The sequence below is a fragment of the Ciona robusta genome, chromosome 12, assembly GCF_009617815.1.
Source record: "Ciona robusta chromosome 12, ASM961781v2".
Lineage (NCBI taxonomy): Eukaryota > Metazoa > Chordata > Ascidiacea > Phlebobranchia > Cionidae > Ciona > Ciona robusta.
The window spans coordinates 1,720,209-1,746,817 of NC_143246.1; the positions used below are offsets into that span (position 1 = coordinate 1,720,209).

A 26,609-nucleotide genomic window follows, 5' to 3' on the forward strand; every position below is an offset into this window, starting at 1 on the left:
ATAGTTTTAGCCTGAAATAGCTGTGCAGCCAGCTGCAGATTTACACAAAATTCTTAATAAATAAATATGAAAGAGGACAGTAGCCGGAATTTTAAAATGTGCATAAATAACTTGGTATCGCTTGTCTCGCATTGCCATTGTACCGACAATCACTTAGGAAGGTAAAATATATAGTGTGGTGGGGGAAGATGGGACACCTTTAGCACAAAATATATAAATATCCTGGTGGTGTTTTAAACAATTAACAACGGTCTATAAAAGTTGCGAAGACAAGGTTGTTCCATGAATGTTCTGTGTTTACTATCAAAATGTACGAGAAAATAGAATAAAAAGGTGTCCCATCTTCCCCCATCCTACTATACTAACCTGAAGTATGTTACGGTGTATCGTTAATATACAACTGTGTTTGGTTTATATATCATCCTGACAGAAATTAAGTCGTCATTGAGATTCAAGGCCATCTTGCAACGTGATTCCATCAAAGCGGAAAATTAGGACAGCAGAAAAATCAGAACTGGAGATTCGTAAGCGTGGATGGCCCAGGGTGGATCGCCTGAATTGGTTGGTAAAGAAGTGATGCAAGGAGGATGCAAAGGTTGGGAAGATTCGTCGGTAAAAGTCGTTTAGGTTTATTTTGAACAGCATTTTATGTAAATTTTATAAGTAATTATATTGTTCAACTCAATTTTCATTTCAAATTACAAGAAAAAAAAAAGTCGCGTAAAAAACAACAAGAACAATATTGTTCGACGAAAAAGGGTCTAGCCTATACGACCACTATCGTGCTTAAAAACCAAAAAGTTTAAAGTACTCATTCTACAACACAAATATAAAAAAACTTTATCTCGTAAAATCAAAAACATTTTCGGGCTAGCCCCTTAGTATTTAATACATGAAGGAAATCGGTTAGATTCTTCTAAAATGCGACGAAATTTTTAAAAATCTTCTTTCAGTAGGAATCTTTGTCAAACTACAGCAATCGAACTACTTCTCTGTAAAATATGTAGGTTACCTTTATAACGTTTCGAAATTGAATCAAATGATTGATTTTTTACATTTAAATAGTATAAGTTTATACGTTATACCACCGGTGTTCTGTTTCATACACCCCGTGCCCGCTTACGAGTTGCATCAGGTGTAACTTTGTGGGTGACTGTTTTTTATAAGATCGACAACTCAGTAGTGACCACTGGATGTCCCAACCACTTTGGGACAAACCGGGCCAAACCAACGTTGGCCAAACCACTTTACTGAAACCGTATGTGAATCACAGAAATAAAAAAGAGAGAGATTCTTTTTTATTTCTGTGATGTGAATACAGACATAATGTATACAACCTGTATGACGTCATTGTTTGGCATTGTGACGTTTCTATGTTTCCCAGATGTAGCTTCGCCATGCAAACCACTCATTTCAGCTCTCTCTCTAGAATTTATACTTCGGAAACTTGTCGCTAAAACCATTTCACGAAAATCTCGCCGGAGGTCTGTTTGGTTGACAGAATGACCGGTCGCTCTCTGTCAGGAAATTTGTATAATAAGATGGGGGCATGGCTTATTCAATACATTTGAGTCGGCCATGTGTGGGGTCAGATGGGACATGGTTTTGTTCTTTTTTGTCGTCTTACTTAGTTGTAAAAAAGAATATAATACAGATATATAAAATCGTATCCTTACGACTCTTTAAAAACAGGATTAGCAAATATGGGTTTTAGCTACCAACGGGGTATTCCATCTTACCCCATGTGTTACGTTTAAGTAAAGTTAAGGGTTAGATATACGTCTTATAGAAATACGTTGCAGAAGCATGACCGAGCGATTTGATTGGCCAAAGGGGGAGCTGCGTAACAGTCGGTATTTTTAAATGTGGTCCCCGTAACCATATAACACCCAGTTTAAGTTTAATGCTTCTACCATTGTGATTATGTGTTTTTGTTCCAACCCATAGTAGTTCGTCATTTAATGTCATATCCATTACACCATACATCGTGTGCCTTCTTACAGGTTGAATAAATAAAAGTAACTTACTTTATCCTCGCGTGGCCGAAAAACGACAGTCGTTATACCACGTATGTTCATACACCTCATGCCGGCTTACGAGTTAACAAGTATGTTACTTTGTGGGTGATTATTTGGGGGGGGGTTCCCATTTTATACATGGATGATAATTTGAACAATCCATTAGTGCCCACTGGGTTGGAGCATTGCCGTTAAGTGTGTCCCACAGTAGTAGCAGCGACGAGCCTTGAAAGTTACCAAGTATATGCAACGCTTTTTTGGGTCATTGTTTAATGTGTCAAATTCTGTATATAGACAAAAGTTGAAGAGATTTCCGTTAAACGTATTTCCCAAGGACACAGACGCCGACAATGGTAGCAGCGTCAAGAGTCGAATCCGGTATCTCCTGGTTACGAGTTAAGCGTTCTAAACACTCTAGGGCAGCGCGAAAAAGTATGGAAACTTTTACCTCTGGCACCCATCGTGTGTTAATTGGTTGTTCGTCAGTTTCATTGACACTACTTTGAGTGTCTGTAGTTGCCATTGTAGCCCTAGATACAGTAGCTGTGTTCTCAACAGAGTTTAACTGCGTCTCCATAAAACTAAAATTAAACGAAACATCGTGTAAGGATAAGATTGTGATAAAATAACTTATCTTATTTAGGCCTCACAAACTAAAATGAAAAACATCTACAAACAAATAATAAACCATAATACATCGCGCACAAAATTTTGACAACCTTTAGCTTCGAACTCGGTATCCATAGATTACGAATAAACCCCTAAGGCCTAAAGATACCGCAATACCTAAATCTATTAGTTGTAATTTTAAATAATACTTCTCTCTTATTTATTGCGAAAGTGATAAAAACTTAAACTTACACAGACACAGGTCTTCTGCGCATTCCAGGAATAGTAGATTTATTTTCAGTGAAACGCCTTGCCAAACATAAAACAACGGTTAGCAGCACTAGTACGAATCCAGTCAAGCACCCAGCTAAAAAAAATAACACAAACTTTATTTATTTCCTTGAATACAGTAGCGAAGATTAAATTAATTAAAACAACGAAATGAAATAGTAACAACTAACAACAAGCGTCCGGCGCCGTGGCATAGTAGTTAGCGCGCCTGCCTGTAACCATAGGTAATGGGTTCAAGGCTCGTCGCTGCTACCATGATGGGCGTCTGTGTCCTTGAGCAAGACACTTAACGACAATTGCTCCAACCCAGTGGTCACTGATGGGTTGTCCAAATTATCAGCCATACATAAAAAATGAAAAAATCCCCCCAAAAAATAATCACCCACAAAGTAACATACATGGTAACTCGTAAGCTGGCACGAGGTGTTAACCCGTGTGATAACGACTGTCGTTTTCCGGCCACGCGAGGATAAAGTCAGTTACATTCATTCATTCATTCATACATTCAACAATACGACAGTTATTATCAATTTATTTTGGCGTAGACCGGTATAACTCAAAAGTTATATAACACTGCGAGTGCTACATTGCTTCAAGTACCTTGTGCCAGTTAAGTATGTACGTTTGTAGGTGCTTTTTTTCTGAATAACTGCATGGGCTTTATCTATGGTAAACTGTTAAAAACACGATTAGGAAATATAGGATATTATGTGCTATCGATATCCATCTTACTCTAAAGTACTATATACACTTTATGATTTTACCTGTTTATAATACTCGAGCAAAGCATTCAAATAGAGAATTTCACCCCTGCATGTTAGATATAATATGGGTCTAAACCTCACCTGCTATTAAAATCCATGCTGATTTTGTTTCTGCGATTTCGCATCGTGAACCTCGAAACCACCATAAATCAGACGATGGACACCTGTAACAAAAAGTAAATAGAGCATGTAAAGTATTATGAAAAAATAAAACTTTTTGGTCCTTGCATGGCGAGGCAAGGATAGACGTTAAAACACGGCTTTTCTGTTTCTTACATCCTGTGAGTCACCACGTATATGTAACTTTTTTTGGTAATTTGTATTAGTATTTATAGTAGAGCTACCAAGCTTCGAGCACCTATCCTCTTGAGTAGAGTCAGAAAGACTGTAACTACTGGGCCATAAAACCGGATATAAGAACACAGTATAGTAAAGGGAACCAAGCTGTAAAAAAGGATTGGACCCCTTGTGTTATAAACGTGTATTTGCCTATACCAAACGTGTATTGGACCAAGCGGCAATTTAAACTGAAAACCACATATTTACCAACACTGTTGTTGTCTATGATGATTCAAACTACAAATCCCATTATTAAAGCAATAGTTTGCGTTGCTGCATTCTGACGTGCATTTCACCCAACGTTCATGTATTGTGTTGGTAACTTGACATCGTTCGTTAGATGTGCAGGCAACAGTTGCGCACAACGAGGAAGTTTCTGAAATAAAATAAGCAAGTGTAGTAATTTTCGTGTGCTGCTAAAACAAAAAATAATAATATTGATTTATAGGAAGTTACATGGGTGGTAACTGGGCACGAGATGTATAAATCAGAACACCCGCGTTATAATGAACGTCTCCGCCCACCACGAAAGAATAAGTAAGTTTTTTTCATATTTTACCTACAATTGCATGCGTGGCATGAATAAATCTTACTTTATCCTCGCGTGGCCGGAAAACGACTGTCTTTATAACACGGGGTTTCTGTTTTCATATACCTCGTAGCAGTTTTATACGATTTACAAAGCAGGCCTATTTTACTTTGTTGGTAATTATTTTTTAGTAATAATATGAACAACCCATTAGTGACCACTGGTTTAATGAAGCCATTGCCGTTAAGTGTCTTGCCCAAGGACACATACGCCCGCAATGGTAGTAGCGACGAGCCTTGAACTCATTACCTCTGGGTTCAAGGGAGGCGCGCAAACCACTTTGACACGGCACAGGTGTCGTAATACATTCATTCCGATTGATATATTTGGACCGGGGGCTATTGCGCATGCGCCTAGACAACAAATACAATGACCATCCGGTCCAAATTTACTACGACCCTATGTGACAATAATAAGACGACACCGGACAATAATGAAGACTCACCAATAACTTCCTCTGTTACATTCAAACTTGAAATATCGAAATGGTAACCCATTGAGTTAAGTTTGGCTGCTACAATATCAGCATATGCTTTGTACAGTAGTGATGTTTTATGCTCCAATCCAGTAGTGAAGTCAACAACGAAATCAATCTGAACTAATACACTTCCATGTTCCATACGTGGCGGGCCAGAATAACGCAACAATCCCACTATATCTTCCAAGCTACTTTCAGAAGTTTCAAGAATAGCGAGAGTGAGTTTACAATACCCCAGTGACCAGGCAGTTATATCAACGTGGTCATTTAACCGAAATCTGACGCTGACTTTTTGCTCTATTATCTTTTTATGATTGCGTTCCAAACTATCAAAGTTTTTTAATAGATAACTTTGAACCTGGTCGCACATTTTTTCACTGTTTTGATAAGTTGTCAATTCATGAACTGAATTTGTTGTGGTTTTCGAACTTGCTGAAGTTAAAAGCTCGTTCGTGGCTGTAGTATGTACCATGGGGTCAGTTTGAAAAAGAGTTGTTCTCCTTGTAGTCGGAGCCAGAGCTGTAAAGTTTGCATCTACGTGTGTTGTAGTTTCTGCTACTGCAGTATCATGCATGTAGTTCTGTGTTGTGGGCATTTCTACTGAACTATGTTCTTGCACTTCAGTAATTGCAACCGCTGTACTTTTATTTGTAATTCCGGTTACGAGTCTAGCCGTTGTCCAACTAGCGTTTGTAGCATTTATGTAACTTTCAGTTGGTCGTTTCGTTTCATTGACTAAAGGAACTGTCGGGCTCGTTTCCAAAAGGTTTCTGAAAACCGGGGAATGAGTTGTAAAATTTGCGGCTAGAAATTTGGCCTTTGATGATGTTTCTTGGCCATGAATTGCGGCCAAAGTTCTTGGCTGTTTATATAGAATCCCGGCTGTATCCGTAGTTGACGAATTATGTACATATCCAAGGTTTTTGTCAGGGGCACTTGTTTCAATTTTGTGTAAGTTTTTGGTAAATAGTTCAGGCCTTTCTGTTGTGTTGGTTGTTACATAGGTGTTTTGCGTACGAGGTTTTGAGGTTTGCTGCAAACCCTTTGTAAGCCAGTAAGCACTTGTAGTAGACTGAGAAACATTAGGTACTGTTGTAGTCAATGTTGAAAAATTCATATAAAATGGCATCGTATTTGTAGCATTTTCGAACGTTGTTCGGAATTGTGTGGAAACATTTTTCTCCGTACTCAACGACAAATTTGAATTCATGTTCTGTATATTTGGAACACTTGGTGACGTAGCTGAAACTTTAGTGAAAATGCCATCTTCAGGTGTTGTTTCTGCTGATATTGTTTCAATCCATGATGCAGTAGGTGTTATTGTTGTTTGAGATACAGGTACATCAAGTATAGTTGTTTGTATTTCTTTAATTCTTGACTCCACACCAGAAACTGTCGGTGTAGTCGGCTTAGCTACAAAGGCTTCGGATTTAACTCCTTTCGTTTCGTTCAAAAGCAATGCAATATTTAACGTCGCGTTGAAGTGAAGGTTAATCTTTTGAGTGGTCACTTTGGTAGCGCTAAAAGCTGATCCGGTTTCTGAAGACGTGCTTTGTTCTATACTTGCAACGTTTGTTGGGGAATTAGTCGGCTTTAAACTTCCTTTAGTTGTAACTTCAATCGCGTGGAATGTCGTCAAGTATACATCAGATGTGTCGGTAGTGTGTAGAGGTGTAAAATCATCTAAATTTAAAAGGGATTTCACATTTTTTCTTCATCATTATACCTCTATTGGTTGTAAATAGGCAGTCAAGGCGTGAATTTATTGATTTTGTGTATTTACAAAAATGCTTTGATGTTTTAAGTGTGCTATTCAATTCAAATGCATTCTTAAGAATATTAAACGGAATTCCGTGCTAACAAATAGATATTTAAAAAGTTCAAACATTAGGCTGGGGTAAGATGGTTCATGTTTTCATTCGCTCCCATATAGTACTACACAAAAAATATTAACATAATTGTAAATCCGTTTCCTCACAACCCAAATGTAATGTTGTTAATTATTAAAAAAAAACACAGTTATGAAATATAGATTTATTTAGTCTTTACGAGATTTATTTTACCCCCACAGTATTATATCTAGAAATATATTCCAACCTAATCCTAACACTATAACATCAACAAAACCATGTCGCTAACAAATACAACTGCCTAGTTATATAGTGGGGTGGGGGAAGATGGGACACCTTTACCACAAAATAACTAAATATCCTGATCGTGTTTTAAACAATTAACAACGGTCTATGAAAGTCGCGAGGACAAGGTTTTATAATTCTTTGAATGTTCTTTATTTACTACCAAAATGTACGAGAAAATAGAATGAAAAGGTGTCCCATCTTCCCCCATCCTACTATAATTGTGTTTATATACTTACCAAAATCAGCGCTGAATTCTTCGTTTACTTGGTTTATAATCTGGTTTGACTTGTCGATTAAAATTGGCGGTCGGGAATCTTTTTGTATGATTGTTATTGGTCCAATAGAAGCACTTGCCGGAAAAGATTCGACATTATCTGAATATAAACAAACGGTAACCTCAAAATGTTGCTTTATTCGGTTAGCGCTCCAACCCAGCGGTAACTAAACAGCTTTTGCTTAAATTGCAGTCACATTTAAAAACAATAACCCACAAGCTGCGTACGTGGTAGCTCTATACACCACCGTGCATGAAGATGCCCGTATTATAACATAGAGTTGACACAACACGCATATATACATATACTATCGTGGGGTAAGATGGGATACCGTTAGAACATATTATCTCATACTTCCTAATCGTGTTATATTAATTCTGTAAATATCTGCCATCAAACGCGACGTTAAAGAGTGTGAACACATTTACCATCTTACCCCAGCCTAATATGCCTTATTATAACTTTCAATTATTAAATAAAAAGTAAAATACCGCAAAATGCGAGCAGAAGAGATGTCCCGACGAAGTAGTTCAATATGGCAAATGGTTTTAAAATAACAGATAACATGTTTTTTAAAACCTTTAAGATCCTCTATATTTACAATAAACCTTGTTTCTAAGTATTCAAATATTTCTAGAAATTTCAAAAAAATCATGTAGGTATAATAAGTAAGATCAAAAGCTGTCTAAACCAGCTGCGAATTTGGCCTTTTCTTGCCTAAAGTACTGCTCTGAATAGAGCTCAGCTAACTGTTAAAAGGTATCTTAAAAGAGCCCTTGAATTAGTTCTCCTAAATTCAAGCATGATAGTTAAACATTGTTTCCCGTGTAAAACACGTCAAGTGAACCACTCAAGCAAACGAGTAAGCCACGCTAGGAGTCTCAATTGTTTTCGCCTTTTTTCTTAATCCTCACTACGTGTCCGAGTATATAGGAGGGTAGGGGAGGATGGGACACCTTTTCACTCTATTTTCTCGTTCCATTTGGAGGTAAACAAAAAACATTTAATGAATTATAAAACTGTATCCTTACGCCCCCTTTAGAACGTTGTTAATTGTTTGAAACACGATCAGGATATTTGTATAGTATGTGCTAAAGGTGTCCCATTTTCCCCTACCCTACTATACATATAGTAGGCTAGGTTAATATAGTCCACATTTCACTCTATTGTATTGTCCCATTTGGTAGTAAACAAAGAATATATATACAAAATTATATAACCGTAGTCTCTCGACTCTAAAAGAGCGTTGTTAACTGTTAAAAACACGATTAGAAAACTGTCGGATATTATGTGCTAACGGTATCTATGTCACACAGTACTACATTAGCTTTTAAAGAACAAATATGACTATATAATATCTATACTATATACAATGAAAGTATCTACCGCTCTTTATCGTATATGCTTGCTGTATTATAACATCTTATACCAGACTTAACGACCTTTTTTCTTTGTTGCTCTGATGTGTTCACACCATAATTTAATTACTTTGAATATTAAGACAATAACTAAAGATTAGTTGAGTATTAAAAGTGCAATAACTAAACGTGTCTTAGAAAGTTAAATAAGAAGTACAGTATACAAGCATTAATATCTAACGATATATTAAAGTAGGTCTATGAGACAGTAAGGGGTCTTTATATAGTAGAAGTAAGATGCTAACGTTCGTTAGTTAGAGTAGCCTATGTGGGGTAAGATGGGACATACAATGTCCAAGATTCTGAACATGTTTTTAACAATTAACAACGTTCTATATGGGTGTCATGAAGATACGGTTTTGTATTTCTTTGAAATTTCTTTGTTTAGCATCATCATATGAGACGAGAAAATGGAATGAAAAGGTGTCCCATTTCCCCTTCCTACCTTTTATTAAATGTACAGTAACCGGAGGATACCGGGTTCGAAGCTTAATGCTGATATATGCCATGGAATGATTGTAACTTCTATAACACGGGTATTCTGTCTCATACACATTGTGCCTGCTTACAAGTTACCACGTATGTACTTCGTGACTGATAATTTAATTCTCTACGTTAACCACTGTTGTACCGTGGCACAGTGGTTAGAGTGCTAGCCTGTAGATCAGAGTTACCTTTTTCAAGGCTTGACAAGCTACCATTGTGGGTGTGTAAGAACCAATGTTAATATATGTTCATATATTAACATTGACACATATATTAACATTAGTAAGAACTTTAGCAAGACACATAAATGACAATGGCTTCAGTCCAGCGGTCCCTTATATGGGTTGTTGTTAGAATCACAGAAATAATATATGGAAAACATGACATTGTGTTTGCCGCTTGTAGAGTTTCTGCGGGGTAAGGTGGGATACCGTTAGCTTTTAAATCCCATATTTGCTGATAGTTTTTCACAGTTTTTTTTTTTCAAAAAGTTTTTATTCGCAGTGTAGGAAAATAACATATTTTTCGTTTGCCTAATTCAAATTTAGAATACAGTCAGAATACAGTCAAAGTTAGAATACAGTCTATCAGTCTAACTCTAGTGCCTGGATCGCGGTAGAGGCTTATTGATAAAGAATGCGGTTGTCTGTGTTTCTGTAATGTATGTTTTACAAAGAGCGCTAGAGCGCAACAAACACCAAACAGTATTCCATCGCATAGCGAAAAACTACCAGTACCCGCCTGTGCGCATTTATTGACACGCCTGCAGACCAGTATTAATACAGTTAATAGAAGTTGGGTATTAGAACAGGTATATTAGTACCGGCATCCACGCTTTTAAATGTGATTAGTGTACAAGAAAATAAGCTGTTTTGTTGGACAGAGGGTCTGGCAGTAGAAAATCTCTTGGGTGTTTTGTTATCGTTTTAGTGTTACTGAACAATGACGGCTTTTGAAAGCTCGAAAATATTATTTACAACGCTTGTTGGATTCGTATTTTGTCTTATCATGATGTACAACTTGGAACTTATCAGGTAGGTAAAGTAAATTGGACTTGCCTTTTGCGTGCGTTCACAAAAAAACACGAATATTTAAACTTATGCAAAAATGTAAATACCGACAAACAATAGACTCGATCATTATGTCGATTTCTAGTTACTAGACTGTCGATTTCTAGCTACTAACTTCCCCCCACCTTATACTATATTATGAAGAGGCGTGTATCAAAATACAGTTAATGAATAGGGAATTAAGCAATATGGTCAAAATATTTCAAAACAAAATATAACGTTACACAAAAGTCTAATACATTACTTAAATTAATTGTGACCAGTATTTCTATAACAAGGATATGAAAAATGCAACGCATTTTGTATCGTGCTGAACCAGCAAAGGCCATTGCTTTGAAACAATTAGATTTAATTCGTCAGGAAGGCATGAATAATAATGGTGACTCACTGTTTTATTGATAATAAAACAATGCTTGTCGAAACCTAAAGGTAACGATATTACTCTAACGCAAACAACAATTGTATAAAACTATGGGTAATTCATAACCAAGAAGTTAAAATATAGTAGGGTGGGGTAAGATGGGACATGTTTTTATTGTCTTTTATCCGCCCATTTAGTAGTTTAAAAAAACTATTTACTAAAATATATAACTGTTGACTCTAAAAGAGTGTTTTTAATTGTTAACAAGAAAATATAGAATATTATACGCTGAAGGTATCCATCGTACCCCACAGTACTGTATAGAAATGCAAGCATAAGGTTAATAATACGAAACAAGCTTTCATTGATATTGAAATAAAATAAAACTTACCAAAACTAATTGTGTTGCTTCATCATAAGTACTGTGGGGTAATATATTAGGATGGGGGGAGATGAGACAACTTTTCGTTCTATTTTTTTTCGTCTCATCTAGTAGTAAACAAAGAACATTCAAAAAACTGTACAACAATATTCTCACGTCTCCCATAGACCGTTGTTAATTGTTTAATATACTGTCATGGACATTTGGATATTACACTACACGCTAAAGGTGTCACATCTTCCCCCGTCCTACTATATGTAAATCGTTAGCACATAATATAACTCATTTCCTAACCGTGTTTGAACACGTCCTTTTAGAGTCGTTAGCACAAGTTTATACACTTAATACACTTCTATAACCAAAAGGCACGGTAAAGCAGAATGCACTGTCCCATTTTCACCAAACCCACTACAGCGCAATTGTGTATAAAACCAGAGTTCATTTGTCGACACGCTATTTTTTTTCTTATTAAGATACGACAAGGGAAATATTATAATTCACCTTGAAGGAAATCCATATGTCTCCACAAACAGAGACAGTAGACCAACAGGTAAGCAACGTCACAACATTCTGAATAAGCAAACGTCCTTTGCTGTTATAGAACAGCCTTGTGTTTCACGCATGCACGGTTACGAGTTCTTACCACGTGTGTACATTTGTAATAATTATTTCCTGAGGTTTTACTACCATCGAACCTTAAAATCCGTAACCTACAAGTTCAATCCAGGCGTCGGTTTTTCAAGAGTAAATATTGTTTTTATGGTATTTTGTATAATATTTTGTTTACGGCATTTATTTATTGGGTTTGTATTTCTGTTTTACTTTTACCGTGCTGCGTGTTTACAACTACTGTAGTTTTGCGGTTTCTTTGCTTTTGTTTAACATTTTTATCTTGCCATAGTCGAAGAGTCAAAATATTTGTTTTTTTTTACGAAAACAGTCACAGAATCGGAACCAACAACACCTAAAACAGCGACGACATCCAAAACAACGTCAACACCTACAACAGCGAAACAATGCGACCAAAAACTTGACTCTGAAACCAAATCTTTAATAAGAAAAGCATTGGATAAAACAATTCAATTAAAAGAGCTATTTCGGCAGCAGTCGCAAACACTCACGGAGAAAAATAAAGACGTGTTGCCAGTTCTAAACTACTTCAAACGACTTGCAAAGCCTTTGGAAAAGTATGTTGTAGGAAAACTAGCTTTGTTTATTGTATATAACATTATAGATCATAGTATAGCAGGGTATACCAGATACGATGCTGCTATTATTTTGGGCGTATGAATCCATGGACATGACACTTTTGTAATTGCTACAATCTGAGGGTAACTAAAAGTTTTCCAAATTTCCATACATTAACAAAAATCATCTTTGAACAGTTGCCTAGTTTATAGATAAGGCGTAAGCGGACACGAGGTGCATGAAGCCATCGCGTTAAATGGCGTACAATACAAGCACGCCGGTTAATTGTAAGTTGCCCATTACGTAGAGATTGAATAACTTCCTTCATCATCGCGTGGGATAACGACTTTTAAACGTTTAAACACGGTTGTTTTGTTCTTAAGAGTTACCAGCACTATTGTTACTTTGTGAGTGATTGTTTTTGGATGTTTTAGTTTTTGTTATGTGCGGCTTATACAATTTAAACAACCCATTAATGATCACTTGGTTAAATCAATTTCTAGTACGTGTCTTGCCCAAGGTCACTTACGCCCACAATCGTAACAGCGACAAGCTTTGAACCTTTAGAGTAAAATTCAACGACGTTTTAATAATCGTATGTGTTAATGCATTTCTAACAGTTCACTTCTAAACGATTTGGAACTCTTGTATGACAAGGCGTGGAAAGAAGACGCTAAGGAATTACAAGAACTGAATCGGATTGCGCAATCCATGATATCTCAAACACAGGTTTCTATTTTATAGATAACTTTTTGATATAGTAGGGTAGGGGAAGACGGTACACCTTTATCACATAATATCCGAATATACTGATCGTGTTTTATAAAGTACTAACAACGGTATATTGGAGACGTGGAAATACGGCTTTATAATTCTTTGAACGTTCTTTGTTTACTACCAAATGGGACGAGAAAATAGAATGAAAAGCGGTCCCATCTTCCCCCACCCTAATACACATTGCTGGGCTAGCTTTCTGTATTCTGTTAACTATGGACAAACATAATACGGATAGTGTTGGCTTATATGATATCTTATATTTCCTAATCACGTTTTAACAATTAATAACGCACTTTTCAGAATCACAGGGCCACAGTTATATAAAGTAGGGTGGGAAAGATGGGTCGACCCGTTTGTTAGTAAACAAAGAACCTTCAGAGAATTATAAAGCAGTATATCCTCACGACTCCCATAGACCGTTGTTAATTGTTTAAAACATGATCAGGATATTTGGATATTATTAAACCCTATATCTATACTTTCTTTGTTAACTATTAAATAGGGAATAAATGAGAATGAGAATATGTCCAATCTTACCCAAACAGACCGACATCATCATTTAACATTTGTATTAGAACCCAAAGAATTGCACTCGAGCAAAGAAACTACACTGTGTCATGAACCACATGACGTGTGGGTTCGGATGTATAATACACGATTATGGGTTGTGTGCTTTCGTTTCGATTGGCGAATCAAGGACCCTGCAGTACGACATGAACCAGTTAGCTACCTACCCCGGCATTAACACAACTTTTAAATACCCCAGCAAAACATGTGTGAACAGGACTAACTTCGGCAACTACGGAATAGAGTGGCATCGTAAGTTTAATGTTTAACTACATCGTAAATTGACCATCTCTCTTACACGGTATATAGGTTTACTCTGACCACAACTAAATTGAACCAATATTAGATCAGGCGCTCGAAAACGATAACCATGTGTACAGTATGACCAACGTTAACTGAAATGTCTTCACAACAAAAAGTCCGAATGAATGTAACTTATATATCCTTGGGTGATAGGACAACAACAATTGTTATAACACGGGTGTTAGGTTTCATACACCTCGTGCTCGACTACTAATTACCACGTAGGTAAATTCTTTAGTGATTTCATTATTGTATGGCTGCAATTTAGACAACCCATACGGAAACACTGGGTCGAAGAAACTGCGGTTAAATTGTCTTGCTTAAGGGCACGTACACTTAGAATGGTAGAACCAACAAGTCTAGTGCCCCTGTCTTCTTGGCTAAAGGCGAACACGCTTAACGCTGTGTCACGGCACCGGACATTTTATTCCATTTTTAACGTAAGCGCAAAAAATCTTTTTTAATACCCAGCAAAATTGCATAAAGACGCTCCTCCTTCAAATAAAGAAGTTTTAACAATGACGATAAATGAACCTTCTACGAGTCACTCACAGTTTAGCCCTGGAACTGTGCCGCAACATCTGATTGAACGATTACAACTAGTTCACTCGGACCCGAACGCTTGGTGGACAGGCCATGTTATCAGTTACTTAGTACGGCCGCAGAAATGGGTGTTAGAAGAACTTAAAACAATTAAAAGAGAAATTGAATTTGAACATCCGATTGTTGGGTATTTTCATTTTATTTTTGTTGTTGCAATGATTGTGATGTAAACCTATGATATAGACATCGGGTCTTTGTGCATATAACTCGAATGTCTCTCGGATGTATTGAGCTATTAATGGTTAATGCTTCCATTAAATTTGGGTAGGGTGCTTAACGGCTATTCCCCTAACTCAGTGCTCATTAATGAACTGATTCTCAGTCAAGCATTAAAAAATGACGTTTAGCACATAATATTCAAATATCATGATCGCGTTTTAAACAATTATCACCGATCTATGGGAGTCGTGGGAACATTGTTTAAAATTCTTTGAGTGTTCTTTGTTTACTATACTCAACGGGAGGAGAATAAAAGGTGTCCCATCTTTCCCAACCCTACTTTATCCGAAAAAATAATTCTACATCGTTACACATGAGATAACTCGTAACTGGGCACGAGGTGTATGGAAAAGGACGCCCGTTTTATAACGACTTGTTGTTCAAACAAATGTTTGCTTTTCCCAGAATCCACGTGCGGCGAACAGATAAAATATCCGAAGCGTCATATTTTGGTCTCGAGCGCTACATGGATCACGTGGAAAGTTGGTACGATCGTTATCAGTTGAAACATCCCAAGGAAAAAGTTGTGAGAAGAATTTATTTGGCAACAGATGACGAACAAGTTGTAAAAGAAGCAAAAAACAGGTATAGTAGGGCGGGAAAGACGGGACAGAATTTTTACCTATTTTCTTGTCCCATGTGGTAGTAAACAACAACATTCAAAGAATTATAAAACTGTATCCTCACGACTTCCACGAACCGTTGATATTTGTCCAAACACAGTCCGGATGTTTGGATATTATATGCGAAAAGTTTCCTTATAGTAGGTTGGGATAAGATGATTTAGCTTTTTGTTTTACTTTATCGTTCCATTTTGTGGTAAACAAAGAATATTTAATGAAAGCTATACCCGTATCGTTTTACGACTAAACGAGCTTGTTATTTGTTAAAAACACAATTAGAGAGTTTATGAGATTTTCTGCTAACTGTATGCATCGTAATCTTGCAGTACGACATGCGGTATTGTCTATAAAACTTTATTTATTGTAGAATTCCGTTGTAAAATACAATTTCAATGTAATCTTGCAATGGCTGCTTAACGTCGAGACGTTTCATGATTGGAAAACACCCACAAAGTAACATACCTACATGATAACTCGTAACCTGGCACGAGGTGTATAAACACCCATGTGATAACGACTGTCGTTTTCTGGCCACGCGAGGATAAAATATGCTCCTACGTCATACCCTAGAACGCACACTGTCTTCCTATTTTGAGGCCAATGGATTAAACGCTTAACACTGTCACTAGTGGGCGATGTGGGTTTAGCAACCACTTTTATTTGACACTTATCCTTAGGTAATTTGTCGTTTTGTTGCTAAATTCCTACTTTTAGCCGTTTCAATTAAACTGATCTTCGGTATACTGTATTGGAGACTAAATTAAAAAAATCATCCGTCTTTATTTGACAAGAAACGGAATGAATGAATGAATAAATGTAACTTACTTTATCCTCGCGTGGCCGGAAAACAACAGTCGTTACAACACGGGTGTTTATATACACCTCGTGCCAGCATACGAGTTACCTTGTATGTTACTTTGTTGGTGAACTTAACCAGGCAACTTCGTTACAGTTATCCTCACTACAAGATATTATTCACAATCGGTCGAACCTTCAACAATTCACAAAACAGGAAAAGCAATTCGGCTGTGAAGGGTGTTTTGTTTGACGCGCTGCTGCTAAAAGATTCGGACTTTGTTGTAGTTACATTTTCATCGAACGTAAGTTCATTAGTGGAACTTCGTTTGGGGGGTTTAGTTTTTCCATCATGACCAAATCATCTGGTTAATCCTCTTTATAGCCGACTCCCTCTATTGTACGGTTCGTGCCTATATACGCACGCTTTGTTTCTATTAGAAGACTAAACTTGATATTGGTTAAACATAAATGGGTCGTTTGTCTGCTAAGTGGAGCGACCACGCTTATTTTCTTCCTACTAACGGTAAATATGTTTTTAACTGTAAGCGTGTTTTAACAACTGTTATTTTTTCCTGTCTTTTCGTTTAAAATATCTTTAAACCTTCGCTACCGTAATCTAAGCGGCAAATAAAGTTATTATTATTATATTGTATTTAAATAGGCCTAGTACTGTGGGTAAGATGGGATACAGTTGCTAGCACCTGAACCCTACATTTTAATGCTGCTTTCATAGTGGACGTATGTGATCGTGGGGAAGAGCTCCGATCATGGCGTCCTCTACAACAAAGGACCGAGCCATTGGTCATGGTTTTCTTATTGTAAGCGGGCACGATGTGTGTGAAGCAGAACACATGTGTTATAGTACGGTGGGGGAAGATGGGACACCTTTTCGTTCTATTGTCTCGTCGCATTTGGTAGAAAAGAAAGAACATTCAACGAATTATAAAACCGTATTCCCACGACTTCCATAGACCGTTATCAATTGTTTAAAACATGGTCAGGATATTGGGATATTATGTGCTAAGTGTGTCCCATCTTCCCCACCCTAATATATAACGAATATCGTTGTCCCGCCACGCGAAGATGAAACCTTATTCAAGCGACATTGCTTCATTTACAAAATTTTGTGATATTCCAGATTGGTAGACTCGTGTACGAACTACGGCAAAATACGTCATCGGACCCAACATACAACGCGGTTAGCCTGGATGATGGTTTCTACTATTGGGGTGAAATAGGAAACAAGCAAGTCGCCATAATGGACCACAAACCGCCTACATCACAACTATGCAACGGAACTACTTTTCGGTCACCTATACCAGAAATGAGGAAATGGACGTGTGAGCTGGAACTGAGAGTGGGCGACCAACTCCAATCCTTCGGTTACATGTATCATTCCTATTTAAGCGGAGGTTATAACAGGAGAAGCAAGCTACATGGTGTATATCCTACCCACAAAGTTAGGAATGTTTTAACACCAGCAGCGTACCCAAGACATTACACGTAACGAATAAGCTTTTACTAGAAAATGTGATTTGTATTATATTATCAATGATAAATTAAATTATTTATCCACGCGTGGCGGGGCAACGATAGTCGTTTTAACACGGGTGTTTACTATAACACAATGTGACCGTTATAACTACTCAACTAGTTATATATCGTTGCTCAATTTTAAGCAAAAGTTAACTTATTTACTCGGAATTTAAAGTAACAATATTTATTTATTTGAAGTAACCTATTACTTTAAATAAACAAGCAAATTACCTACACTGTTTAAAACAATTTAAACTTGTTTTCTTAAGTCTTTAATTACACAAAAGTGTTAACTACAATCGAAATAAATAGAAAATAAATGCAACATATTTATTCTCGCATACACGGACAACCATATTCGTCATAATATGTGGCTATATTTTATTTCATTCACCTCTGCCCTACTTAGCAGTTACGTACCTAACTTTTTTCTTTTCTATTTTTTTAAATATATGGCTGACAATTTAGGTAACCCAGAAGTGACCACCGGGTTGGAGCAATTGCTGCCAAGTGTCTTGCACATGGAGTAGTCTCCTGTCTATTTACTAATTCGTTCTACCCTGCTTGTCTGAATTCCCAATGCAAAGTGTGGCTTGCCATTTTATAAAAATCACGTTAACAGTCACAAAAACACATTATAATTACTGGTACAACCTATAATTGCTGGTTGTTGGTGCTTGAAAACGTAAACGGCGGTAAATGTTACGCCTGCTTTTTGTGGTTAACAAAAATCAGGGTTTTCTAAATCAATTAAATTACCAATCTATGAAAAATATACAATTACAACAGAGTTATTGAAAAAATGAACTTTTCTTATCGTAATATAGAAAAGAGCTTGTTAAAGCTGTAAAACTATTATGTCCCAGCATATCATGTATAAATGTCATTACAGTATTTAATGAAATAGGCAATTACAAAACACTGTAGGACCGCATTAAACAACTTCTGTTACTGATGTGTACAAAATTGCTTGATTTGTTTGGATTTTCAAAAATTTTCACCGCAAATATGAAAAATAGTTTAAAAACATCAATTGGCTTTAAGTATTCAGTAAAAAATTGGGTAAAAATGTTATATTCTGGATATGAATAAAACTATCAGAAAGCAAAATTGGTTTACTAATTTGCAGAAACTATTTATTGCTTTGTAAACTTCTTTAAAATAAGTTGTTTTTGAAAACTACAAGGTCCAATGGCATTGGGTGCATGAATAAACAGTTTAGAAAAAAATATCTAAAAATGCATTAAGCGCAATTAGAAATGTTTCCGAATTTCCAGCTTTGTAAATTTTCGTTTACAAACTGTGTTTTATCACCTGGGCTGTATGGTACCAGGTGAATACTGTATTGTAGGTCTAGATAGTTGCAACCATAGAATACACAGATCGCCACAAAAGGCTGAAACAGTCAAACTGGAAAATGAACTGAAGACAGTGAATACTAAGGACCCCTAATATCCAAACTTTTTTGAGAATCCTGGAAATTGTTTTAGTCCTTTTACACACCTGAATCCTGTTTCAAGTATAAGTAGATAATAAAAATAAGATTTTTTAACTAGATTTTATTATACTACCTAACTAACTATTTAGTAGGGTGGGGAAAATGGGACATCTTTAGAACATAATGTCCAAATATTCTGATCGTGTTTTAAACAATTAACAATGGTTTATGGTAGTTGTGAGGATACAGTTTTATAATTCTTTGAATGTTTATTGTTTACTACCAAATGGGATGAGTAAATAGAATGAAAAGGTATCCCATCTCCCCCCCACTCCACTATATGTATTAGTGTATTAAACCAGAGTTATTAAACTGGTGTACTATATATGTATATTTAGTAGTACAAACGTAATAAGAGTGATATACCATTGTACACTTAAAAAAATTATAATTAGTTTTGTATTGATTTCTAAAAAATTGATAACATTTTATTAGGCATTTGATCTATAGAAACTATTAGATATAGTCCAATATGAAGGTATGTAAACAGAAAAAAAATAATTTAGTGTACAGTAATATACTGTGCACAGTATTGCAAAGTATTATTTCTATCTGTTTATACTTAAACAAAATACTTGAAAACAATTATTTAACACAAAAATAAGCAACAGAAATAAACAGACCATGGCACTGCCCGCAGGATTTATCTTGGCAATTTGTGGTATTTGCCAAACGCCACCGTAAATTTCAAACGTTTATTTCAAAATGTTAAAGTTGAGCTCCTAATAAATTAGGTTTTCAAAACCAAATTTACTTACTGTCATTTCATTTCCATTTGTTTCATTAGTTTCTAAATTTAAGTCGATGTCCACAGAGCTGCTGAAACCAGAACTCACAAGGGCCTCAGTTTCTGGGTAAAGTTCTTTGTAAACTTTCTCCAGGAAAGCTCGCCTGAAGAAAGAAAAACATAAAAATACAATTTTTTAAAAAATGGTACAAACTGACATTTGAAATCGCATAAATTAACCTGATTTTATAAACATTTTAATAAAAATACCAAAAATCTGTACCAGTTAGCAGTTAATAAAGCTAACACAAGAGCACATTCCTATAATTAACCTTTTTAATTCAAAAATACCAACAACGAAAATCTTTAAATAGTTTAAGAGTAAATTTCTTTTCATAAAAATTTTTGTCCAAAAAATGCAGAACAGTTTTATTAATTTTTTTTTTGGAGGGGGGATTAAAAAAGTCTCACTTTGAGTAAATTCCTCCTCCAGGAGGTAGGCCTTGTATTTTGCTCTCATCGCCAACGAGGGTTTGAAGCACAAGCGAGAAATCCATGTTGTCTCCTCGTGTGTTCTTTACTTCATCACAAGCCTCTGTGGATATTGGTTAAAATAAATGTTTAGAAGGGAAGCAAAATAAATGATGTATAAGGTAGAGATGCTGAATGTTTTCTTAACTAAAAATACAACCGAAGTTTAAAATACCATCAAAATTTAAGATACCACCAAAGATTTAAGGTACCACCGAAGCCTCTGTTAAAGTTGGTGGAATATAGCGGTAAATAGGCCCATAGCAGTTATAACCTATGCTTGAATATTTATACGAATGGTAAGTCAAAAACTGTACAAGGATAGAGATACTTGAATGTTTTGTTGTTCCGTCGTTTATTATGGAGAAAAACAAGTTTAACTCACAAATCTTTACTTTACGGTGTAAAATGTAATAATGTTAAACGGAAAACCCTAGTCAATGTCATTTAATGTAACACATGAAATACCGTCAGGTGGCGTTAACGCGATGAAATGTGAATGATCGGGGTCCTAACATAATATCATAATGGTTTTCTAAACTAAAGGTAAAGATAAAAATATAAAGTTTAACAATGGTAATTTTATTCAGAAATTCTCGTTTTGATGTAAACTTGAATGGGGTTACGTAACCTTATAGAGTGTCACTTAAAAGATAACAACCTCAAGCAACCTGTGTTACAAACACTAATACATTACATTGATAATTGATATACATTAGCGTGCTAAGAACGTACTTTTTACCAAAGTAACTGCAGAATATTGATTCTATTCTATTCTATTCTGTATGGGTGAGGTCTGTGAGGACCTGGGATTTAGGCCAGACTTGGCCCATTACCCCAACACCCTTGTACGTCCGGAAGTGACGTGCTCGCGGTAGTGAAGTTCTTGTTATCATGTTCCTCCGACTCCAGTGTTCCAATCAAGTCCCGTTTTTTGTCCCGATTCTTGACCCGTATATATAGGACTCCATCTGCAGACTATTTCTGCGAACTCGTTCTCCGTTCCGACCAAGTTCCGTTTTTTGTCCCGATTCTTGACCCGTAGGACTCCATCTGCGGACTATTTCTGCGAACTCGTTCTCCGGTCCGACCAAGTTCCGTTTTTTGTCCCGATTCTTGACGAGTATATATAGGACTCCATCTGCGGACTATTTCTGCGAACTCGTTCTCACACGATTCGCGAACATCATTCGAGAACTACACTCGTACTCACAACGTCACAACCGGACGCACTTCCACAGAAGGTTTATCCTCGTCTGGGCAGCGAGTCACCACATATATGCAACTTTGTGGGTAATTGTTTGTTTTTTTCCTGTGTATGACTGTAATTTGGACAACCCATAAGTGACCGCTGGGTTGGAGCAATGTCCGTTAAGTGTCTTGCCCAAGGACACATACGCCGATCAGTGTTAGTACCGCCGTCGAGCATCGAACCGGGGCCCTTCGGTTCTCGATGCAGACGCCTAAACCACTGAGCCACGACGCCGGACACCAGAATATTGATAACAGGTTTATTGAATCAAGATTTGATCGAAACCAAATACTCCGACATTTTGAATTTAATTTAACCGAATAGAGTATAATGTTACCAGAACCTAAGATGAATGACAAAAAGACATAAAAGAATGTGTAAACCTACACTTTATCACAGACAAAATTTAAATGCAAAATAGGGATTGTAACATAGCTATTTGTTGAGTGACTTGAGGAATATTTGAGAAGATGGGAAGGAACTATATGGATGGGAAATTGGTGGGAGAAAAGAAAACAGTGACAAACGCATAAGATTTTTTGAAAAGTTGCATTTTATTGTGACACAGCACACAGGCAAGCGGGGAAAATTAGGAATTCAAGACTTTTAGGATTTAACATTCAATATGTTACGAAACTTCTGGCTGGCAAGTAAAAGTGTTGTAACTACTATTCTGAACATAATAATTGAAACATTTATTGCACTAAAAACTGTCATTAAGACAAGTGAAACCATAAAAACTCTGCACATTTCAAACTAAAAAGAAAAATATTTATCTACGTCTTTCATTGTCTTGTGTGTACAAGCAATAACACGAAAGAATAATATTATGCAACCAGTCTTGTCTAAACTATCATGTTGTTTGTACAAACTAATGATGTGATAAACTCTATTTTTTGTGGGTGGAAGACCTATAGCATCTTATGGAATCTGAAATTAAGACCAGGGTTGGGCGATTACCACAACATCAACACCCAAGGTGCTACAACCCATTTTAGTGACCACTGTGTTTGTGCAATAACCAATAACTGTGCTTGGTTGATTCCTAAGTGGTAGAAACAATTGCATGCCGAAAAGAAACATGCAAAACTCTAGATTTGCCACTCGCAACATTCTCTTGATAAAAGTTGAATAAAAACAATTTTAAACCGCCCTATTATTTTTTTGATTGCACCACATCTTCTACAGGGAGTAAAAACGATTAATGCTGAACACGGAAAACACAACCTTTTTTGTCTGTGGTTTTTGGCTTTTGATAATGATAAAACAGAACCCCAATAAAATAAGTTTGTCCACGGCAAAAAAATAACTTTTACACCTGTAGTTTTGAATTTTGATATTGATAAAACATGCTTCCCACAAATAAAATCAAGTTTGTCCCTGCAATTCCCCACAAACAGTAAGTTAAACTTAAAAGTTTGTTTTACCTTTCATGAGTGATCTTAGTTGTTCATCCAACTTTGCTTCTTCTTCTTTTGCTTTATCATTTGGTTTAGGAATAGATGGGAGAGCCAGCAATACTAGGGTCATGTTGTCTCGGCTCCCCTGTATGGTGAAAAATAAAGAAAGAGACTATAAAAAGACTTTTAGTTATAAAAAGATATGATTTGTATTTTTGCTCTCTTATTAAATGTAAAAATTTTGAAGAACTACAAAAAGATTTTTTAATGTATATATAGAAAGTATAATTAAATGCAGTGTCCCCTAGCGTACAAATTTTGGGTTGTTTTTTGTATTATTGCCTTGATCTTATGTTGCACTGGAAGGTATAAACCTAATGTGGTTTTTACAAATCTAGGTTTTGTGGGGTGCTTGCATTTAAAATTGTACGTAAATGGTTCGAATTAGCAGGTCGCAAATTGCGAATCGTTCTTACATCTTACATGTAAAAGTAAAAACAAGGGGATTTTCACAAAATCACATTGGCCACCCGTATCAAAGACAAAGGATGCAATATTCGGTTATATATTTTAGTTTAATCAATTTTAAACAGTGTTGCATTCTTTACAGATTTTATCAACTCACAAAATTTTCCATAGATAAAGTTTGTGCACACTATGATTTTTCACATCACACCTTTAAACAGTGGATCAGACACACTTTGTTGTGGTTTTCAAGTCACAAAGTTAAAAACTTGTATATATAGGAACATTTCATGCCTATTTAACTTGTGCTATAGGAGCCAAATTCGGGGTGACAAGTATTCTACATTGCATTAACACAACTAGTAAACAATCATGGGAATATCTAGATCCCTGCCTCTCCTACATATTTAAAAGTTTGGCACCTTTACTTGTTTAAGTAGTTAGTAGGATTAAATAAATATTATTTCAGACAAAAATCCACAAAAATATATCCTACATGCAAAAAGCAAACTTTTCAATCTGGAACAAACCTTATTTAAGCTCATGTCAACGACATCATTGCACACTGAAACAAGATCTTCTGTGATGGCTAACCTTGACTTGACGTAATTCGTTAATTCTTCATCGCTCGAAACATCAAAAATTCCGTCACAAGCTAAAATTATAAATTCGTCTTGTTTAGTTAACCGTTCGATGCAGGTAACGTCTGGTTCTGGCGAGACTAATTGTTCAGTTTGAGATTTATCTTCCACGTTTTTGTACTCGTAATCGCCAAGAGCACGCGACACAGCAAGAGAGCCGTTGACGCGCTGTATTAGGACGTTACCGCCAGCATTTTGGATTCGTTCTCGCTCCAATGGGTTGAATGGTTTGTGGTCGACAGTGGCAAAATGGACGGCACCTTGTCGGCACAGTAAGCCTCTAGAGTCGCCGCAATTAATGAAGTAGTATCGGGTGGGTGAGATAAGAACACACACTGAAGTGGAACCACTGCGGTCGAAACCGGTCTTCGAATCGGTGATGTTTCGCATTTTTTGATCGAACTGAAGAAAAGAATCGACAATCGCTTTTTTGACCATCTTTTCATCTTCCTGTTTACCCTTTTCTGAAGCTTCGATAATCTTCTTAAAGTTTGCGTGCGTTAGTATGTTGTCTAACAGGTGCTCGGACGAATGTTCGGCAACTTTCGAGCCTGCATGGCCGTCGAAAACAGCAAAGAACGACCACTGTGGGAGGCCAGGTAGAGACAACTTAGCAGTGTGGCTATCTTCCATATCAACCCTCCACCCCTGCATGCTACTCACTGCATATTCTAAATCATTCCCATGTCCACGCTCGGTCTGCTTTTCAATCTTTGGTTTATCCAAGAACGCCCCCATGGCTGTTACTGCCTTGCAATTAATAAATGCTGGAGCTTATCCAGTCAACTATAGCAATTATTTTGGATATGCAAATCGTAATTTTTAAAGAATACAACTGTTGAGAGAAAAACAAGTTTTAACAACTAGCCTTAAAAAAAGTTTTATTTTTTATACAGGCTTGAAAACTCTAGGAAGCTAAAGAATCTCTAAAGCAAAAACAAATCAGCTCAAAATTGTGTTGAATGCAACATACTTTGGCTTTGCATGTTTGGACACCTAACAGGAGGGGAAAACCTACATGGTGTAAAACTAAAGTGCTAAAATAATGATGTCACTCCAGACAACAATAATGGTATGTCTTTGATTAAAATAAATGGTTGTAATTGTAAAATTGCGATAAGATAAACAAAATTACATAATAGCACTAAGTAGACAAAAATCAATTTATCTTTTTGATATCACTAAAACGTATGTCTAATCCTTTTTACAATAACATTAAGCTACAGTAAACCTTAAATATTGCGGCTTAAGGTTCAAAGACATTTCATTCAAGCTGAAACAATCAATGTTTCATTAAGAATTTTTCATAATCCTAAGCCAGAGGTCCATAACATAAATCAATTATTAACCAAAACAAACAGAAGAAGACAACATAGCCCCAATGAGTAAGCTTAATTTTAATATTATTTACCATTCACAAATCCGTAAAAGATTGTAAGATGGTTATTCTTAAGCCAAAGGTAAAATCGTAAAAATACTAGATTTTCTTTTATTACAACTGATTTATACGTATGGGTAACTTTTTTTCGGTGTGACTATCATTTTGGAAAACTCTATTAGTGAATAGTGACCACTATGTTGGGGCTATAAAAGTTAAAAGTTTTTCAAGCATAGCAAAAGCATAGAAATTGGAAAAGTTTAACTGAGAGTTTGTAGCGCAGAAATAATTATTAATGCGACGCACACTGAACCAATACAATCTGAGATATAAAACCTGTTAACATGTTTCAAACCAGCAGTAAGAGTTTTACGAAAGTTATGGGTAATTTATAAGATTTACAAATAAACATGCATAACAAAAGACTTCTTTGGAACCTTTTTCCCGCCCAATGTCAATAAGACAAACAGCAATAATGGAATTATCAAGCATGAATCCTGGTTTGGTAAACACAGGTTATTATGAATGGACAAGCGTGCTCAATATTAACATGAATGTTGATTTTACACTGTTTTAAATACATCTTACATTTGCATGGAAGTAATTAAAACACGCAAGCTACTGTGACGTAACATAGACAACGAGGAAGTTATTATAAGAAGATACTAGCACAGCGCAACTTTACATACAAGAAACCTTTAATTAATATAATATATATATACAAAGACTTATATATATGTATAGATAAATAAAAATATATGTTCTATTATTAGTATGGCGGTAAGCATCCTAATTAGGTTTCTACTAACAGTTAAAATTAGGTTACTCTCAATATTAAAACGAAACAATGTAAAAATAAAACTCAAGTCATGGGCCATGCTTCTA

General features: G+C 36.1%; 3 protein-coding genes across 4 annotated transcripts; 1 reads left to right on the forward strand and 2 right to left on the reverse strand.

The window, feature by feature from the left end:
* Window positions 1–348: 348 nt before the first annotated feature.
* Window positions 349–8,153, reverse strand: LOC149726346 (uncharacterized). The gene is made up of 9 exons (XM_089889823.1): window positions 7,993–8,153; window positions 7,463–7,600; window positions 5,056–6,771; window positions 4,229–4,397; window positions 3,764–3,846; window positions 2,880–2,994; window positions 2,467–2,599; window positions 1,338–1,517; window positions 349–992 (listed from the first exon to the last, which is right to left on the reverse strand). Exons 1-9 carry the CDS (start codon window positions 8,066–8,068, stop codon window positions 966–968), a joined length of 2,637 nt encoding a protein of 878 aa, XP_089745949.1. The 5' UTR covers window positions 8,069–8,153; the 3' UTR covers window positions 349–965.
* A 1,901-nt stretch (window positions 8,154–10,054) lies between these two features.
* On the forward strand, window positions 10,055–18,066 carry LOC149726347 (alpha-(1,6)-fucosyltransferase-like). 2 transcript variants are annotated; one of them, XM_089889829.1, is made up of 9 exons: window positions 10,055–10,439; window positions 11,692–11,768; window positions 12,159–12,405; window positions 13,027–13,135; window positions 13,759–14,002; window positions 14,540–14,783; window positions 15,281–15,460; window positions 16,451–16,598; window positions 17,435–18,066. In XM_089889829.1, the coding sequence occupies exons 1-9, from the start codon at window positions 10,348–10,350 to the stop codon at window positions 17,801–17,803; spliced, it is 1,710 nt and encodes a 569-aa protein (XP_089745955.1). In that variant the 5' UTR covers window positions 10,055–10,347; the 3' UTR covers window positions 17,804–18,066. The 2 variants fall into 2 exon arrangements, with proteins under 2 accessions (XP_089745955.1, XP_089745954.1); XM_089889828.1 differs by having other exon boundaries at window positions 10,061–10,439; window positions 14,525–14,783.
* Window positions 18,067–18,414: 348 nt separating this feature from the next.
* Window positions 18,415–25,202, reverse strand: LOC149726348 (protein phosphatase 1A-like). The gene is made up of 5 exons (XM_089889835.1): window positions 24,236–25,202; window positions 23,268–23,385; window positions 20,529–20,652; window positions 20,089–20,221; window positions 18,415–19,342 (listed from the first exon to the last, which is right to left on the reverse strand). The coding sequence occupies exons 1-5, from the start codon at window positions 25,082–25,084 to the stop codon at window positions 19,328–19,330; spliced, it is 1,239 nt and encodes a 412-aa protein (XP_089745961.1). The 5' UTR covers window positions 25,085–25,202; the 3' UTR covers window positions 18,415–19,327.
* Window positions 25,203–26,609: the final 1,407 nt, after the last annotated feature.

Bases quoted from the DNA above. Each gene is read 5' to 3' on its own strand.
- LOC149726346 (XM_089889823.1), bottom strand. From the start codon at position 8,068: ATGTTATCTGTTATTTTAAAACCATTTGCCATATTGAACTACTTCGTC. The intron at 7,601-7,992 runs GTATTTTACTTT...GTTTATATTCAG, and splicing joins TCTTCTGCTCGCATTTTGCG to ATAATGTCGAATCTTTTCCG. The intron at 3,847-4,228 runs GTAAATATGTGG...TTTTTGTTACAG, and splicing joins CATAGACAACAACAGTGTTG to GTGTCCATCGTCTGATTTAT.
- LOC149726347 (XM_089889828.1), top strand. From the start codon at position 10,348: ATGACGGCTTTTGAAAGCTCGAAAATATTATTTACAACGCTTGTTGGA. The intron at 11,769-12,158 runs GTAAGCAACGTC...TTACGAAAACAG, and splicing joins CAGAGACAGTAGACCAACAG to TCACAGAATCGGAACCAACA. The intron at 15,461-16,450 runs GTATAGTAGGGC...ACTTCGTTACAG, and splicing joins GTAAAAGAAGCAAAAAACAG to TTATCCTCACTACAAGATAT.
- LOC149726348 (XM_089889835.1), bottom strand. From the start codon at position 25,084: ATGGGGGCGTTCTTGGATAAACCAAAGATTGAAAAGCAGACCGAGCGT. The intron at 23,386-24,235 runs GTTTGTTCCAGA...TTCACCATACAG, and splicing joins TTGACATGAGCTTAAATAAG to GGGAGCCGAGACAACATGAC. The intron at 20,222-20,528 runs GTGAGACTTTTT...TTCTTTCTTCAG, and splicing joins GGAGGAGGAATTTACTCAAA to GCGAGCTTTCCTGGAGAAAG.